Below are 19,795 nucleotides of genomic sequence, written 5' to 3'. Positions count from 1 at the left end.
ACGGCCACCGGCTGAACCAGTTTAATCCGCTTACACGCTTCCTATCCCTACCGTGTCTATATATTATAAATATAAATATTAATTTCTCCCTAGGGTTTTTTGTCCTTCTAGGATTTTTTCCCATTGGGTTTTCTCCTAGGGGTTTTTTTAGTCCCAGGGAGAGTCAGCCAACTTTGGCTTAACTTAGCACTTTACTGTATACGTTACATTATTAATATGCTCGCTTACACGGTTTTTTATCCTTAGCCGCTATATTCTACTTCTTATACTATGTATTGATTTTCAATGTTCTCCTCTACATCTACTCATGTAAAGCTGCTTTGCAACAATTAACAATTGTGAAAAGCGCTATATAAATAAAATTGAATTGAATTGAATTGAATATTTATACTCAGTATTAATTCAGACAACCCAATACAATCAATACAGTTCAGATGTGTATTCCTTTCGTTTCTATGTTATACCAAGTTTAGCGAAAACACTGTGGTTTATCTGATAAAATAACCTTAGCGTGTATGCTTACCTTCGCATGTATTTCTGGATGAGTCGTCTTTACAGGCTGTCGTCTTGTCATATTTGTAGTGTGACCAGATTAGACGCTAGCTCTGACATTTTTGTTGTTAATGAGACATGTCTTCAGACCGGGTGCACCGCAAAACGTTAGCGTGTTGCTAACTTGCGAAGTCAACTGAAATCAGCCAAAGCTGGGAACTAAGACTGTACAACTAAATATAATGTAAACAACCTATTGTGAAAACAAACTTTGCCGCGGGTTTTCAAAATGACTCTGCCGACTGCTGCCTGTGTAGATCAACCTACCCTCAAAGATTCGCTCTGATTGGATTTCTTCCCAACTGTCCCACAAAATGAGTAGCTCTGATTGGATCTCTTCTCCATTCGTCCCTCCCTAACATTTTCGTCTTATTTTTATTCGTTGACTAAAGTGTCAGTTATATTTCGTTACAGTCTTCGTCATCATATATGATTTTATTTAGTTTTTATTTAGTTTTCGTCCGTGAAAAAGGTTCGTTGACGAATATTTTTCGTCATCGTCTTCGTCAACGAAATTAACACTGGTCTTAGTCTTAGTCTTTTGAATAACACACCATTTAGTTTTAGTCTTATTTTAGTCATCTGAAATATTTTAGTCTTAGTCTAGTTTTAGTCGACGAAATATCATAAGAGTTTTAGTCTTAGTCTATTCTTAAGTTTTTTAGTCTGTTATGGAATGGTATTAAGTAGGGGTGCAACGGGTCACAAAACTCACGGTTCGGATCACATTACGGATTTTGAGGCACGGATCGGATCATTTTTCGGATCAGCAAAAAAAAAAGTATGGGAAAATTCTAATAACAAATCAAGAAATTACAAACATTTATAAAAAGAACAAGGTTGCACATTAAGTAAGGTCTAAAATCATTAGTTACAGAAATCAAATGAATAATAACACTGCATTTATTGTATTAATTAAATGTAATTATTATTTTTTTAAAGCTTCAGAAGTGATTTTCTCTTTGTCTTGGGTTGTTTGATTAACATTAATGACACATACTTAAGTAGGTCAATTGAGCTTACTGTCTCTTTAAGACCAAATGTGCACAGACTGCATCTCTCTGTTTGTGCACTACCGAGTCCCCTTAAACGAGCGCACAGACACAGACAAAGGGTGAATTACAGACGGCGCAGCATTACAGTCGTCCCACATAAAAACGTTACGTTGTTTTTCATTGCTCTATTAGCCAAATGTATTTTAATACACTACAGTATGAGAGAGAGTAGCGCAACTCTCTGAAATTTAAACATCAAGAGTTCTGATCTTTGAAGGATGATTACGTCTGACTCGGGCTGGACCGGACACATTTAACCGCACGCGTGCGTTTGTGCGTAAAGTAAACTGATCACTTTAGCGCCGTTTTGCAGTTAAACTGTTTAAAATCACTTGAATGTTAACATTTGCAAACCTTTATAACACTTACAAATTATAAACTTTCCCTATTTAAATTTGCGTATTAATCCGCGAATCACATGCGAGCCGAACCGTGGGTCGTGATCCGTACGGATCACGGATCAACTGCGATCCGTTGCACCACTAGTATTAAGGTTTGAATATGCAATACAGAGACAGATTTAATGGTTGTTAAAGAAAACACGTATTTTATTTTATTCTTAATGTCAAAAAACTGACCGTTGCTTTTTCACAAAAGATAATATCACATAAAATAAGCATAAGGCCCGCTCTACCTAAAAAATATACATGGTCCCTGAAAAAGATATGCCTTCTCCCTAAATGACATGCACACAGATACACACGCGCGCAGACACACAGACAGATACACACACACGCACTTACACACGCACTTTGTCCAGTCATGTAAAACCACAACATATACTATGATAGTAACGTTACACATTTCATTCAATTTGAGGACACTGAATATTTATACTCCGTATTAATTCAGACAATCCAATACAATCAATACAGTTCAGATGTGTATTCCATTTGTTTCTATGTTATTCCAAGATTAGCGAAAACACGGTGGTTTATCTTATAAAATAACCTTAGCGTGCATGTTTACCTTTGCATGTATTTCTGGATGAGTCATTTTTACAGGCTGTCGTCTTGTCATATTTGAAGTGTGATCAGATTAGACGCTAGCTCTGACATTGTTGTTGTTAATGAGACATGTCTTCAGACCGGGTGCACCGCAAAACGTTAGCGTGTTGCTAACGAGCGAAGTCAACTGAAATCAGCCAAAGCTGGGTAACGAAGACTGTACAACTAAATATAATGTAAATAACCTGTTGTGAAAACGAACTTTGCCGCGGGTTTTTAAAATGCCTCTACTGCCTGCGTAGATCAACCTACCCTCAAAGATTCGCTCTGATTGGATCCCACAAAACTTTCCCCACAAAATGAGTAGCTCTGATTGGATCTCTTCTCCATTCGTCCCTCCCCAACATTTTCATCTTATTTTTATTCGTTGACTAAAGTGTCAGTTATATTTCGTTACAGTCTTCGTAATCATATCTGACTTTTATTTAGTTTTTATTTAGTCTTCGTCCGTGAAAGAAGGTTCGTTGACGAATATTTTTCGTCATCGTCTTCGTCAACGAAATTAACACTGGTAGAGCACACAGCCCCGCCCCTCCCCCTGCCTGCAGAAGAGTGTCTGATACCAGGCACTGTTGCGCTTTTCAACCACATGGGAGAGCTGTAAGTCATTTTTACATGGAAACTACATAGTGTTGCTTTAATTATGGTAATGTTATGGTTAAGTGAATGTTAGCAGTTCTCACTATAACCACTGCATATAGAGATATTTTTCATATTTTGTTCAAATATATCTGCTGTTCATTAGTGCTGTGTTCAAAATATCGATACGACGATACTTCGTCATGGACGCCTGACGATGCGCGCATCGATACAGCACCTTCCGTATCGATTCGGATGTACTTTTGAAAGTAACGTGACGAATTGCTGTTGATCCGTGATCCATATGGAAAGGACGCATGTGTCCCGTGGAGTACGTAGAGTTAAAGGTGGCGAGGTATACTTTCACTTTCGATGGCGCACGTGTCTGCATTGTGAGCCGCGTACTCGCGCTCTCTCTCTCTCGCGCGCGCATTAAAGTCAATGAGTTCAGTATGAAAGCGTAGATATCTTAGCCTATACTACTGCAAAGGGCTTTATTAGCCATGCTCTTATAAAACAGTACTAACGGATTTGAGAAGAAACACGACAAAGATTTGCATGTGAAAAGTGTATGTCTAGAGGAGAGATACAGAGCTACTTCAAACTATAACTGTCACATTAATAATCTGATTTCTATTAAATAGTATTAAGTCTGACTGCATGTTTATAGATATATTCATAGATGTAGAATAATGAGAGACAAGAGTAAGGCACCATCTTTGTAAAACTGCTTTTAAAAAAACATAAGTTAAGTACTAACTCTGGGTTTTTAAATATTTCTAATAGCTAATAAATGAATGGCAAAAACACAACTGTTACAACACTGCTTATTCAATGTACAATAAACACATAATGATAATAAAAATAATAATAATAATGTTACTAAATTCTGAACAAAAATGTAATTCAAAATAGTCTTGTATCGTGATGCGCATCGTATCGGGACCCTTGTATCGGGATACGTATCGTATCGGGAATTGTTGGCGATACACAGCCCTACTGTTCATATGTTCATTTATTAGTGTGTTATATTATTAGAATGTTGTCCTGGTTTTAAAATAAAGCACAGCAATGAGATTTGAGAGCGTTTCTCCCTTTTCATGAAAAGTATCGGAACCGCGATTCTTGACTTGGTATCGGCACCGAAACAATATTTTTGGTACCGTGACAACACTAGTCATGAGTTGCATGTGGTAAGACTTCTGTCTTATGTTGGAAATAGTTGCGTGCATATTGTATAAATGACACGAACATGTAAGTTAGTGAATCATAAGTTAAACAGTGTTGTATAGTGTTGCATGACTCCTTGTACTCGCTCCTCCTGTGGTAGTTACTCCTCCTTCTGAATTTTTTTGTACGTTATCGGAAAGAATCGGTAAAGCTAATCTTTTTTTTAATAAATCTGATTAAACTAAAGACACTTCAGAAATATAAAGGATGTAATATTACTCTATAGGTACTCCAGATTAACATCAGAAATGCTGAAACAGCGTGTGTTATGTGAGCTTTGACGATGAGTCAAACTGCTGTAAACATGTAAATGCTGCATGATTGCACTACTGGATGATAACGCCAATGGCTTGCATTTGTTGGGGGACCACATACCATCTTGCAAACAAATAATTGCATTCCAGTCTCATTATTATGCGGATCAGCATTCAGGAGTTGATTTGCATTAACTATTTATGGTTAAAAATGCGAGGGATATGAGGCTGGTTAATGTATGCACACTTGCAAGTGATCTGTGATTTATAAAGGAAACATTGCCTACAGGTGTGCGTATGCATGGTGTAAAATTATTAAATTATTAAATGGTCTAAGTTATTTTATGTACATCTTTTTGTCTGAATAACCACTATGTGATTGAAGTTTTTTTTTTTTTTTTTTTGTACCAGAAGAAGTGCCTTTTAATCAGTTGTTGTAGTATATATTTCATACACATGTCGGATTTCATTTCTGTTCAGCATATTCTGGCAAATAAAAGACAGTGGGAATTAATGTCATAATAAAAATGTTTCTCATTTGTCTTTGTCTAGCCCTTCATGCCCTTGGCTAACCTGCGGTGTTCCCCTGACGTGCATCTCTTCCTCTGTCAATCATTTGTTCCTGAGTGCACAGAACACACGCATGTCCTGCGTCCGTGTAGAGAGCTGTGCGAGCGCGTGGTGTCTGACTGCAGCAGGGATATGCTCACGTTTGGAATCAGCTGGCCTTCAGAATTGCAGTGTGACAGGCGAGTACAACACCTATAATACCTGGAATTCACTATACACCGCTTTTTTAATCTCAGCAGATTTTAAAACGGTAGACATCATGCACTTGCAGACTTTGTAAATTTGTTACAGAGAAAAACTGAGCATCATACACTACTTGACTTTCGAATTGTTCCATGCATGCATTTTTCCTCAATCCGACTAAATTCAATCTGGGTGCAGATAACCCAGAAGTACCCTAAACATTGCAATCCGATTCAAATGTTGCTTTAGGTGTCCATTCATATAATCCAAACGACACAGCCCTGGGTGCATCGTTGAGTTTGTGCTTCATCCTTGGATGAAAGTCAGAGTTTTGGTGGAGATCAGATGTGCAGTGAAAACTAGGGGTGTAACGGTTCAAATTACTCACGGTTCGGTGTGTCAAGGTTTTAGGGTTGCGGTTACGGTACGTTTCGGTGTGTGTGTTTTTAACCTCTGCCAAAATCAGCATTTTTACTTAAGAGTATTTGTATTATTATACTCTATGTACCAACACACAGTGCACTTCAAAATGAACATAAAATAGCATAGAACATTGAGTTACTTTTTAGATTCTAGTCCGCTATCTTCAAGTTTTTTCACAAGAAGATCAGTTTTGTTAACATTTAAACACAGAGGGCAATGTGTGCTGTTTGGGTCTAAGCTGCGATCGCGTGCTATCAACAACACTGATGACAGCGCAATAAGTGACTCGTCATATTATATGTAAGTTATTGCCTTGAGCATATGGCACTCACGCTGTGCAGATTTTACACACTGTGACAGTTTTTTGACCATCGCTGCTGCAGTAGACTTAAATAAAGCTGGTGGTGGCTCTTAGCGGCTTTTGTCCTTCACTTGCCACTTTTAAGGGCCGCAACACACTCCACACACCAACACGTGAGGAGGAACTGTGAGGTTGGCAACAGATTTGCATACTTCGAGTTGATTGGACAGGTACTCTCATGTAAACACACACAGAACATATTCAGAACATTACATTAGCGGTTTTATGCATGATACATTAATAAGTGGTTAATATATATACTATAAGCAGTATGCTTCTACTGTGCAGTATGCGCATGTGCACAAGGTAATTTTTGGATCTGACTGAGAAAATACTACAATTAACGAGTTTACATGCCTAATTTTCTCCTGTTGATCGTATTACTGATCGTCACCCCTTTCAATCCGATCAAAAGTTCAATAGGATCGAAGTCAGTCAGATGAATAACGGTGTTTACCTGAAGGCTTTTCAGTCCGACTAATCCATGAATCCGATTGCAAATGAATTATCTGGCTTCATGTATACATAGCTACTAGGGATGCCACAATTCTCAAAATAATATTGAACCGTTCGGTTCGACCCCCACGGTCCAATGCGCGCATGTGAATTGCGGGTGTTCGGTTTATCCATCCAAATCTGTCTGTTTTATATTCCCTGCACTTCGGTTACTGTGTGCGCGCCCGCATGATCTGCGCGCTGGGATATAAAACTCAAAGCCTACGAGTTGATCTCCAGTCACTATGCACTAGCTGCTTTAACTCTGCTTGCAATGCTGGTGTCAGATTTCATTCGCGCGCACACACAACACGGTGATCTCGAGCAGAGAAGTCTGACAACAAAAAGAGGCAGCACCACTGTCTTTTAAATCTGTGGTGTGTATTAATTATTTGCACGAATAGATTACATACAACATCAATGTAAAGATTCGTGGATGGGGTAATGCGAATTACACAAATTGGGCTTTGTTATTTGCACAATTTGCCTCAGACATGTCTTCTTCGCAAGTTGAAAAAGTTTAAATCAAGAAGAGAATTCGCATGATGCTAAGGTAAATCCCACCAGTAATCTTGATTGAGGAACGCTTTTTTGGTTTCTGCACAGCATAGAAGATTTTGAACTTAACAGTAGTGCAGTAAGGTATAGCCTTCATTAACAATGTAAAGTTTAATTTAGTATATTAAATGGCCAATTTATGTTTACATGTGTTTATTTTTGTAAAATGCAAGAATTCACGTGTTCCCCAGTTTGAATGGGATATAATTTTTATATATCTTTATTTCATTATATCTTATTTATATATATATTATTCAATAAACTAGAAATGTGTAATATGATTTTTGCATTTACATAAAATAAAGAGAATTACAGGTAAAACATGTTTTTTTGCTTCTTAACATTTCACTGTTCCTGTTATCTAAGCATATAATAATTTTAAAACACTTTAATAGGCCAAGCCATCAAAACCGAACCGAAAATCGCATTGAACCATGGACAAACTGTATTGTTTTTGCATCCCTAATAGCTACAGAATCACTGACCTCATTCACTACTCATGCCGTTTCAGGAGTGGCAACTGTAGTTAAATAATCCTCATAATTTTTATTCTTTGGCTCTGTACAAATTGCAAAGTTTGGAGAGTAAACCCGCAAGATGATTGTTCCATATGTGTACGGAATAATACTCCCTCCTGAAACTTCGATGATTGACATCGACGTAACCATAGCAATGTTGTCTCATCTAGCGTCCTTAGCATTAGCTATTTTATTTCAAAATAATATTAAAATGTTATTTTCTGCATTTTTAATAAAGAACTGTTTACAGAGGCGTTGCTTTAAAGCAAAAAATGTTTGTAGAAAAACTTGCTAACGAAGACCCTGTACTGTTGACAACACAAATTCTGGGCTTGTTCTTGTTTATTTTTGCGAGATCTGGCAACGTGAGCAAGAGCTTGTACCTCTTTCACATTGGTTTTCTGCTAGCCTGGTCCAACCAGACTCTCGTACATTCATTTCATTTGTACAGAGAGTCTGGCCACACTCCATTGCAAAGCGTTACTTCCATTAAGGAGGGTCCATTTTTGAAGTTTAAAACTATTGGATCTGCCCAGAGTCACTCAGGATCTGCCAAAGCCAATCGCTAACGTGTGGTCGTGACGTATATCATGCACCGATACCGGACGGAAACAACAAGTCAGAATAATCAGACAAACAAAACTTAGCAAACCTGGTTCTTGCTCCGGCTTTAACTTCTGTATATTCGGCAGTTTTGCAACAACGGACCGAATAGCTTTTCTCACGTCTTTCTTTGCTGCCATTACTGAACTACAACTCAAACTGACGCACGACCTAAACGTCATCGTTCTTAGCCACCCCCATCTGTACGCGGATTGGTCCTGCAGATTTTTGCAGGAGAAAACTAAACTCTATTGAGCCATCCCAGACGTACTGCTGAAGCAAAATGAAAATTAAGCGGAAGCACGTAGGAGGGCGGAGCCAGGCTAGTTTTCTGCACCACGCATACAGAAAAGAGAGATGTTTTGTCCCTGATGCATGTTTAAATATGGTATTATTGACAACAAGTTGTGCATGTGTTTATCATCCACTCTTTTGACCAAAGTAGTATTAAAGCAACTAAAGACTCGTTTTGTTTTGTAATTTTAAGAAATCCACCGTCTTCAGGGGCATTGTGTGCTTTATATGTTTGTGAAGCTGACTTGCACAGCGCTCTATTACTGTGTTGCCATGCTTCAGGTATTAAAACCGTTTTTTTTTTCTGGGCAAGGCTCATAAAGCGATAAAGTTGTATCATAGTCTGAATGTAAAAACCTGAGGTTGTGCTGATCATACACTATCTGATTTTAAGTCAAATCTGACAATGCAGACTGCCCAAAATCTGCAGACTGGCTCAGATTTTCTGCCGAAATTGTCATCAAGTCGTCCAGACTAAAAATTGTTGCTAAAATTGTACTGTTCAAGTGTAAATTTTATAAATAATAATGCTCAGTTTGGATCTTAAAATGGGAAAGATCTTAATTCAGATCATGGATGGTGATTTTAGTTTATAAAGATCGTGATATGCCCACTCCTTCACTCAAATGTGTAGCCTGCGTGTTGGCCTGTTTGATATGTGGAATAAGATTTGGTTTATTTAAGATGTTTTTGATGAATTATCTGATGAGCAGGCCTAATGTTAAATTTGTTTCTGTTTATGATCTCAAACAGCATGTTGTCTTAAAGTATGATCTGGAACAGATTCATTAGAACTAATACTGTATGTTTATGTGTGTGGAACTGTCGACGGTAATATCTTCATTTCAATCTTTTGATGGCTGGTATTTCTTTAATCACTCCGATTTGGGTGTTGTTTTGTCTTTGGTTTTACAGATTGGAATCATGCCACTTTTCTCCTGCTGGTTCTGCCGTTTCGCCTATCGAAGACGCAACCATGCCCAGAAACTCTCTCACTGCCAATCGGGACCTGGGTTTCTGGTGCCCTCTTCAACTGAAGACTCGCCCCAGTCAGGGCGGCTCTTTTCTCGGGGCTCAAGACTGCGCGCCTCCATGTGACAACATGTACCTGAAAGCACATGAAGTTCACTTTGCTAAGACCTTCATTGGCGTGTGCTCTGCTGTGTGCTTGTGTGCGACCCTCTTTACTTTTTTAACCTTCCTCATTGATGTGAAGAGATTTCGCTACCCAGAGCGGCCCATTATCTTCTACGCCGTTTGCTACAGTTTCGTCTCTTTAATCTATTTCGTCGGTTTTCTGTTGGGTAACCAGGCCGCCTGTAACAAGCCTAGCTCACCAGGGCGCGTGTCGACTGTGGTACTGGGCACCCAGAACCGCGGCTGCTCGCTACTCTTTATGCTGCTGTATTTCTTCTCAACCGCAGGAATGGTGTGGTGGGTCATTCTGACCATCACGTGGTTTCTAGCGGCGGGGCCCAAGTGGAGTTGCGAAGCCATTGAGAAAAAAGCAGTGTGGTTCCACACGGTTGCCTGGGGACTTCCTGGAGCACTCACGATCGCCCTGTTGGCGCTGAACAAAGTCGAGGGAGACAGCATCAGCGGCGTGTGTTTCGTCGGCTTGTACGACCTGCCGGCGCTGCGCTGGTTTGTTGTGGCTCCTCTGGCAGTGGGGGTGCTGGCCGGCCTCTCGCTGCTACTGGCGGGAATCGTGTCTCTCAACCACGTGCGTCAGGTGATCCAGCACGACGAACGGAACCAGGAGAAACTGAAGAAGTTCATGATCCGCATTGGAGTGTTCAGCGGTCTGTATCTTCTGCCTCTGCTAACGCTGCTCGGCTGCTACCTGTACGAACAGGCTCGCCGTGGCACCTGGGAGAATACCTGGATCAACGAGCGCTGCCAGGAATACGGCATTCCCTGCTCCTACAGTGTAAGATATTCAAGCTGCCTCACAGATGCTGGATATGTCCAAGCATCTAGTTCTTTGTTAAATGTTCTTTCTGTTTTGTTTGTAGAGGACTGATGTGGACCGTCCTGAGCTCTCGCTGCTTCTTATGAAGTATCTCATGACGCTGATTGTGGGAATATCAGCGGTGTTTTGGGTGAGCAGTAAGAAAACCTGCTCAGAGTGGGCATCATTCTTCACCAGAACTCGCAAAAAAGAGTAAGACCCATGTGTTAGGGTTATAACACATCCCATATTATATCATTATAGTCTACAGTAGAATTGATGCGTAAGATGATAGCTTGCTACTTTAGAAATCTGTGTGTGCTGTTTAAACTAAAAATAGCAAACATGTTGTCTGTATTGTATTCCCACTGATCCTGGGACACAGTACATACACAGAAGGCAGCAAAAATCACTGGCAAAGATATTAACCTTTTAAGACCTGGATGTCCACATAACATTTTCTTGTTGTTTGCACCATAATACTTAATTCTGTGTAACTGGAACCTATTGTACACAAACAATTACACTGCTTCATGTTCACAGAAAAATATTTGGTTTATTGGTCCTCCTAACCCAAAAATAGCTGGAAGAAATCTTAAAGGAGATGGTCCTCACTGCGGAACACAACATCCAGGGGGCGGGGTTGGATCTAGATCCAACTCCTCCCACTTTATATACTTTGTTCAGCCAAATGAAGCAGTATATTTGCGTTGTTGCAGCCCGCAATTAGTTGCAACCTGTGGCCGCCAACGTTTGCTCTTATCAATTTAAGTGTACGTTTGATTAATAATATAGTTGAGAAAGATTAATAATTTAGAAAGTATCACAGTTAGGTGTAAGGAGAGGTACGGACACGTTCCCGACAGTTTGATATCACTGAAGGGATTTATTTGTACATTATCCCACTTATAACACAGCTATTCCTACACGAGTAAATATAAAAACAAATTTATTTGATATCTTTTATTAGCAAATAAAAAAAAAAGTAAACCATCTACGAGGGAAACCTGTATCCTAATGGCTGTAAGCAAAGATGCGTTAAAACAAGTTCAAAGTCCATACAAGATAAACATTCAATTATTAATTTCTAAATAACATGCCATAGCCTATATATTTTAATAATTATGCATATTTATACTGTATCCATTAATAGGTCTTAAACTGCATGTGGTAAGATTACTCATAGTAGGTGTTAGTTAGTTTTTATGTCAAAATAATAACTTAATTTAGTTACAACTTAATGCGGAAATGGTAACGCAGCAACACGTGTATGACTTGTCTTGTGGTAAAACTGCCGACCAATGGGATCTCTGGATCGGGATCCAGCTCCGCCCCTGGATCTAAATCCAACCCCATCCCCTGGATGTCATGTTCTGCAGTGAGGCGCTACTGTAAAAAAGACGAACCAAAGCTCGGGTCTTAGTAGGTTAAAGTGATAGTTCACTTTAAAATGAAAATGTTGTCATCATTTCTTCATCCTCATGTTGTTCTAAACCTGTATGAATTTCTTTTTTCTGATGAACACAAAAGAAGATATTTTGAGAAATGATGGTAACCCACAGCAGATAGTGACCATAGACCTCCATAGTAGGAATAAAAATATATGATGGAATTTAAAGGAGACATATCATGCTAAATCCACTTTCTTAGCTCTTAAATGCATTTTGTTGTATATTTGTAGTGTTTAGAAGTACATAAAAGTTGAAATTAGTCTCTTCAGGTGCTTTGTTGATATCTTTATATTCTTTTTTGGTCATATTTTCCAACCTGTTCTGATTTTTCTATTATCTATTACGTTTTTTGAACAATTATGTCACAGTATTTGCAGCGGAACTGCCAAATAAGGACATCGACTCCCTGCCCAACACTATGAGCAATCCGCCATTTTCAATTTCTCGCTGCGATATTGTAGTCCAAGCTCAAGGATGCAGAAGTTACGATAGTCATTTTTGTGTGTCCGAAGCACTTCAAGGATAACTACTTCACCAATCTCCGCCAGTATAAAGAAGGATTTGCCGATAGACTTCATCTGATTGAGGGGTCAATTACTTCTATCTTTGGAGACGACGAGCAGAGCACTTCAGTAAGGTTTAAATAACTTTTAAAAAAAGTAAAGTACACGTTGGTCATGGTTTAGCAGTGCCGTTTCTCCCTCCGAAGGCTGCAGCCTGCGGAGATCGCTTTTGGTCATGGTCATGATCAAGCCTGGTTAAAGTTAACTGAGCATTACATTTGCAAGTCATGAGCATATTACAACAACTTAAGATTAACTAAGAATAATAGTCAACTTTATAATTGTTAATATTCTGAAATAAGACCGTCTTGATGACGTATGCAGCCTAGATGTGCGACCTCCGGAGGCTGCAGCCTGCGCATTGACAAATGGCAGTAACACACCATTGCGATACCTCCATATGAAGACGTTGTTCTGCAGGTTCGTCTTCTTCATTTTCATCTCGCTCCATTTCCGACTCTGGCTCGAACATGTAAGGCTGGATGGACAAGTCTTCCGTTGTTGACATTTTGTGAATAACGAGTGAATAAAAAGTTTCTGTGCTGCTAGATAATCGTATCTCTGCTATAAAACTACAAAAATGGCCGAACGGGGTGGAGTTTAACCGTGTGTCACCTCTGCAACCTGGGGAGGGGGCAGGATATGACGTGCATTTAAAAAGACAGCACCAAAACGAGTTGCTCTCAGATGCACATCAGAAAAGGGGTAGAAAGGGGGCCTGTGGGGCTATAATAATGAGGAATTCAGACCCAAGCATTGCAGTTCCGCTTCATATAGACCACAAATAGATGATTTATATGTAAAAAGGACAGATTTAAAAGCATGATATGTCTGCTTTAATAGGTACTGTCAACTGTGTGCTTGCCATCATTTATCAAAATATTTTCTTTTGTGTTGATCAGAAAAAATAAATTCATACAGGTTTAAAACAACAAGTAAATGATGACAGAATTTTCATTTTATAGTGAACTGTACCTTTAAGCATTTCTTAAACATGTTGAAAATGGAAAATGTGTAATAGTTTTGTTTTTTGTGCTTCAGTCCCATTAGCGAGAGTCGTCGTGTTCTGCAAGAGTCCTGCGAGTTTTTCCTCAAACACAACAGCCGCGTGCAACACAAATCAAAGCACTACAAGCCATCCTCGCATAAACTCAAGGTCATCTCCAAGTCCATGGGCACCAGCACAGGCGTTCATACGCCTGTGGCCAGTAACCATGACAACACAGTAGTGTCTGCGGCCATCAGCCAGAACCTCTCAGATCGCCATCATTCCTCCGAGACGTCTGCAAGAGAACGTGCCGAGCCGACGCCGGCCGAGAGATGCGGTTCCAGTCACATCATCAGTCACGCCGAAAGCCTCCGCAGGTTCTTATATGAAACTGAATTGATTTATTTGATGTTGTAGCATCTTTGTTTAATTAATTCCAGTAGAAGAGTATCTCAACTGGCAATAGCATCACTAACAGTTTTTACTTGGTGTATATAAACCTTTACTTTAATTCACTTGACACGTTCTTTGAAGTCAAGTGACTTGGAGTCTTTGGCTATGTTCACACAGCAGGCTAAAGTGGGCCAAATCAATTTTTTGGCCACATCTGATTTTCTTTTGACAAATCCAAAAAAAAATTTCAAATCGGACCCAGGCTGCTTTCATATGTGGTCCTAAATCGGATATATATCTAATGTGTTGGAGTGCGACTTTAGTCTTAAAGGTGCAATTTGTAAGATATTATACTACCTGTAGTTTCAGGTGACTTTTTAGACCTTGATTAGTTTGTTCAGGTCTGCTTGATTAGACCTGGAGCTAAACACTGCAGGAGTTGCCTACCCCTGCACTAGGCCATCTGTTTCAACCACATATGGTATATGCCCATTAAAAATGAACGCATTTTAGTACAATGCAAACAAATACATTAAATCAGTGGTTCTCAAACTGAAGACTGCGAGATGGTGCCAGGGGCCCCAGTTTTTTTATAATATTTTATGAAATACATTACTTTATTATAAATTCTTTGTAATTAAACCTCAGAAAAATAAGGCTACTAAACAAAAGCAATACATTGTATAATTTAATATGTTTTGTTTAATTCAAATTTTAAGTTTTAGAATGTTTATGTCATACATTTTCTTTTGGGGGCCGCGAAGGAATCCACTGTACACAAGGGAGGCCGCAAAAAAAAGGTTTGATAACCACTGCATTAAAGAACCATATATGTGTACTACTGAGCATTAACATGTGTTCCATAGAGAAGAAGATATGATGACTAGTTGCCTATAAATATTGTAATGGTGCAAAAAGTCAAACTTCAGAGCAGGGCCGCTGCTGGCAAAACTTTTACAGTGGTGCCCTCTTTAGTTAAAGAACAACAAAATCACACACAACTATAGTATGTGTGAGAATAGAAATATGCTATTGTTATCATTTATAATTTTATTTTGACAGCAACACAAACTACAAATATGCAATTATATATTATAGCCTATATTCCTGTATCTGTGCTTGTGTTAGCTAATGGACTTTAGCTTAATCTAATGTGAGCTGATCTTACATGTCAGTATACTTACATATTACAACTGAAGTTACCTGATATAAATTGGTATTGTTACACTATTTTAATCACACAGATGAGTTGGTGTCAGCACCCAGCTATACATTTACACAGGCTTGTGAATGTGAACTGACCTGAAAGTGATGCACGAGTTTTATTTCGTACTTTTCCATTTGAAGACAGAATGCCGCATTCTGTTACCGTACAAACGGATGGCGGATGATATCAAAGCATCGCGAGAGCAAACTGCTCCGCATGCTTTCTAATCGCTCTCGCGGTTCTTTTATGCTTATCTTTGCAGGGCTATCGAACAAACTTTTGATCATCTGCAGTCAGCTGGGGGGCGGGGATTGCGTACAAACCAATAGGGTGTCGGAATTGTGTATGTTTATACTTCTCATCCAACCACATTCGCATTCATCCGGATGATGCAATTTATCAAGATAAACAAACCGGAATGTAAAAAAAAGAAAACAAGCCGAAATTAATAGAAGTAACGAGCGATTTTTAAAATGTAAGGAGTAGAAAGTACAGATAATTGCAAGAAAATGTAAGGAGTAGAAGTAAAAAGTCGTCTGAAAAATAATTACTTAAGTATAGATACCCAAAATATCTACTTAAGTAAGGTAACAAAGTATTTGTACTTCGTTACTTGACACCTCTGTGTGTCACAGTGGATTCGAACCCGGGTCTCTCACACCAAAGGCGAGTGTCTTATCCACTGCGCCATCACCACCGCCACTACAAATCCCATAATTCCACGCTGCTTCACAGCATCATTATTCTACATCATTGTTATTATTTTGATTGTTTTGGCGCCCTCTAGTGGCGAATTCTACGTATACCTTTAACGGCCATGTTGCATTTCATCCGACTTTTACGAGCAGCATCCACAACACGGTGCGCTGCATCTGATGTCACGTCTTCTTCAGCACATGCGTGTTACTTTAGGGCCGTGTACGGTTCACTGATGGCAAATGATAATGTAAACAACCGCACAAAATCCAAACTGAGCATTAAGACCTGCAGTGTGAACTAAGCCTATTTAACCTCTTAAGACCTGGTGTGTCCACATAAGTGGACATCACATTTTTTGTTGTTTGCATCATAATACTTAATTCTGTCTAACTGGAACCTGTTGTACATAGGGTTGTAACGGTATACCGGTATGGTGGTATACCTTGATATTAACTTTACGATTGTCCTACCGTAAACATTTGCTTATACACGGTTTTGGAAAAAAATAAAGCAGATCTCACCTGCGCTACTACGCACATGCAACTTCATTCGGCGTGACTGCTAGACTCCACACGTTTATGTACAGCAGAGAAAATGTCAGAGCCAGAGACTACAAATTCTAACTTCTATCCCCCACCAGAAAAAAGTTAAAATCTACAGTATGGGAATACTTTGGGTATACGAAAAACTAATGCGAGGTTGTCCTTGAAGAATGGATATCCAGTTTGCAAGAAATGTGTACGAAGAGTGTCTGCAAAAAGAGGCACTAAAGCCCATTTAAGTCATTTAAATTACAGATCAATTTAAGTTTATTATACTTAGGCTATATAATAAAAACTATACATTTCACTCACTATATGACGATGTGAACAAATGAATATATCCAGACCAGATCTGAGAGAATTTAATGAGTATTTTATCATTTTATTTAAAAGAATAAAATTAAAAGAATCAAAAAAAGATTGAGAATCAAAGTTTACTTTTTTTCGAAAGTGTATTTTTTTCCAAATAAGTTTAATATAATAAACCATATGTTCAACCCAAAACCCCTATCTGTTTTTATTAATTTAGGGAACATTGTAGCTAATGATAATAATAATAAATATAGCTGCAAGCAGCGATGGCGGGCCCTCGCAGAAAGATTTCAAAATATTTATATATATACACATATATATATATATATATATATATATATACACACACACACACACACACACACACACACACACACACACACACACACACACACACACACACACACACACACACACACACACACACACATATATATATTTTAAATGTATTTGATTGGTTTGTTGATAGTGAGCGCGGAAATGTTTAGTTGTTTGCTAAACATAGCGCCACCGTTAAGACACGTTGAGTGCTGCCTGCAGTGAGACTGACACGTTATGGTTCTGCTGTTATCTTTGAACTATTTTCGCTGGTGAAACAACAAAAACAGTCAACATTGCGTCTGAAATGTAAGTGACTAAATATTAATTACTTGTTTAGTGAACTGTCATATGAAATATGTAAATTTTCAACCGTGATGTGATGCTGCTTAACTGTATCGTGTTATTAAAAACCTCACATTTTTTACCGCAGTATGTTAGTTTAACCCACTTTGTTAACACACTGTTAGCTCACTTTGTGTTTGCTGTGCTTATTTGTTTAACTTAGCGTTATAACATTATGCACTTTCGGTTGCCATTGAGACTAAAGGATGCAGAATCATTAGCGTGTTCTGTTTTGGTGATTGTTTTAATCTAACATTACTTGTCCCTGATAAGCGGACAAGTGTTGATGTAGAGCCCTGCGATGTGTTTTTAGACTGCTTCAGTAGGCTAGGTCCAATCTTTACGACTCCTCCGTTGTGTTGCGTATGTCAACTTCTTCCTCGTTTTTTGTCCATTATCATAATTAATGATATTATGAATTGCAGTGAGGTTGATCTCATTTGTGCCCCCTGAAAAAATGAAATGCCGGTCCGTGAATTTGTGTCTGGCGTCAGGTCTGCTCATTAGGTAAGTTATACATACATACAGATGCGCGCTTGCATGTTTCACCGGGCTCACTCCACTCTGACTGCTTTTGGCCCCGCCCTGCTTCATGCTACTAAGAGGGGGGGGTTAGAGTGTGGGTCGCATAATTTTTTTTTTTAAATTAGGGTCGCTCCTAAAAAAGTTTGAAAACCACTGATCTACACTGTCTCGGCATCATGTTGACCACTTCTTGTTTCAATCGCATGAAAATCCTAGAAGGAGTATTTAAAAGTTAACTGCATGCAACTGAAAGGCTTAAATATGCCTTTAAAATGAAAGTAAAGTTTGACGCGTTGCCATGGGAACAGCGTTTGAGATATCAAAAATCCCTTCGCAATTTATCATCTACAATGTCTCGGCATCATGTTGACCACTTTTGGTGTCAATCCCATGAAAATCCTAGGAGGAGAATTTAAAAGAACATCGCATGGAACTGTTAGAAAAATCCAGCTTTGTGACTGACACACTTCCTGGCGCCTGGTGGTGGCGCTATACCCGGGAGTCACAATAGGCACATCGATGCGATCGGAATCTTCAGACGAACAAACACCCCGCATGGCATCACAATAAGATATTTTTTGCCTTAGATATTAGACACTTCCTGTTTCTCTGATTTCGCCATAAATTTGTCGTCTCGCCATGGATAGACCGTTCGAGATATCAAAAATCCCTTCGCAATTTATCAAGTACAATGTCTCGGCATCATGATCACCACGTTTGGTGTCATTTGCATGAATCCCCTTGGAGGAGTATTTAAAAGTTCACCGCATGCATTTTTTAAACAATCCAAAATAGCCGACTTCCTGTTGGGCGGAGCTTAAATGTTAGAGGGCGAAAGTTGTTCGGGTTGATGAGAACTATATGCGTACCAACTCTCGTACATGTGCGTACATGTTTGCCCGATCTGTGCAACAATGTTTGTTTTTGCATTACAGGGGGCGCTACAGAGCCCCCCTGCCACGCCCGAGTTCCAGCCTTTGCCCGGTCCTAATGGCCGACGACTCTGACGTCTGTGCAAAATTCCAAGAGTTTTTGAGTATGTTAAGGCACCCAAAATGCCCCAAAATGTAAAAAAAAAAAAAACAAATCCGATCAAAAACAATAGTTCCGTGGCCTTGAAAGGCAAAAATAAATTACAATGGTAAATTACTTATTTACAAGATTAAAAACAAATGTACAATTTTTTTAACAAACTTACAAGTTTTTTAACAAATGTACAAGTTTTTTTTAACAAATTTACAAGTTTTTTAACAAATTTACAATGAGTGAACAAATTTACAATGAGTGAACAAATTTACAAGTTTTTTAACAAATTTACAATGAGCGAACAAAAGTACAAGTTTTTTAACAAATTTACAAGTGTTTAAACAAATTTACAATGAGCGAATAAAATTACAAGTTTTAAAACAAATTTACGTTTTTTACGGAAAGGATAGGTACCTTCCGCTGACGTCACGCATCTGAGCCTCCGGTGGGAAGAAACCCGGAAGTATCACCGTGAATCTCATGAGAGTTGCGAATGGGATGTTGTGTATTAGGCTGTACATCCTATTAACGGAAAGGGAGTGATAATATATAACCTTTCATCGATTCCCGAGTGACTCAAAGGGATATTGGACCTTATTTTCAGGTAAGTAAAATAGTTTTAGTTAGCTAACGCTACACTGTTAACGATTTCCCTGTATTTTTACAGTACGGTACTGGCAGCACGGTTGCCAGTAAGTTACTGTATTTTGGTTTTACAGTACTGTACTGTAATACCATTTTACAGTACACAAACTAGTACTGTATAGTTACAAAGCAGTACTGTACTGTAATT

At 38.8% G+C, this 19,795-nt stretch overlaps 1 protein-coding gene across 2 annotated transcripts in view; it reads left to right on the top strand.

Annotated features, from left to right (window-relative positions):
* The window catches only part of fzd6 (frizzled class receptor 6), a 41,805-nt gene that overhangs the window by 10,365 nt on the left and 11,645 nt on the right, over nt 1–19,795 (top strand). For both annotated transcript variants that reach the window (XM_073811513.1, XM_065270586.2), the window contains exons 3-6: nt 5,230–5,426; nt 9,598–10,612; nt 10,698–10,846; nt 13,689–14,012. In XM_073811513.1, the coding sequence (XP_073667614.1) occupies nt 5,230–5,426; nt 9,598–10,612; nt 10,698–10,846; nt 13,689–14,012 (1,685 nt within the window). The remainder of the gene's footprint in view (nt 1–5,229; nt 5,427–9,597; nt 10,613–10,697; nt 10,847–13,688; nt 14,013–19,795) is intronic.

The sequence above is a fragment of the Paramisgurnus dabryanus genome, chromosome 13 (genome assembly GCF_030506205.2).
Source record: "Paramisgurnus dabryanus chromosome 13, PD_genome_1.1, whole genome shotgun sequence".
NCBI lineage: Eukaryota > Metazoa > Chordata > Actinopteri > Cypriniformes > Cobitidae > Paramisgurnus > Paramisgurnus dabryanus.
This window is presented reverse-complemented; position numbering and strand designations above follow the sequence as displayed.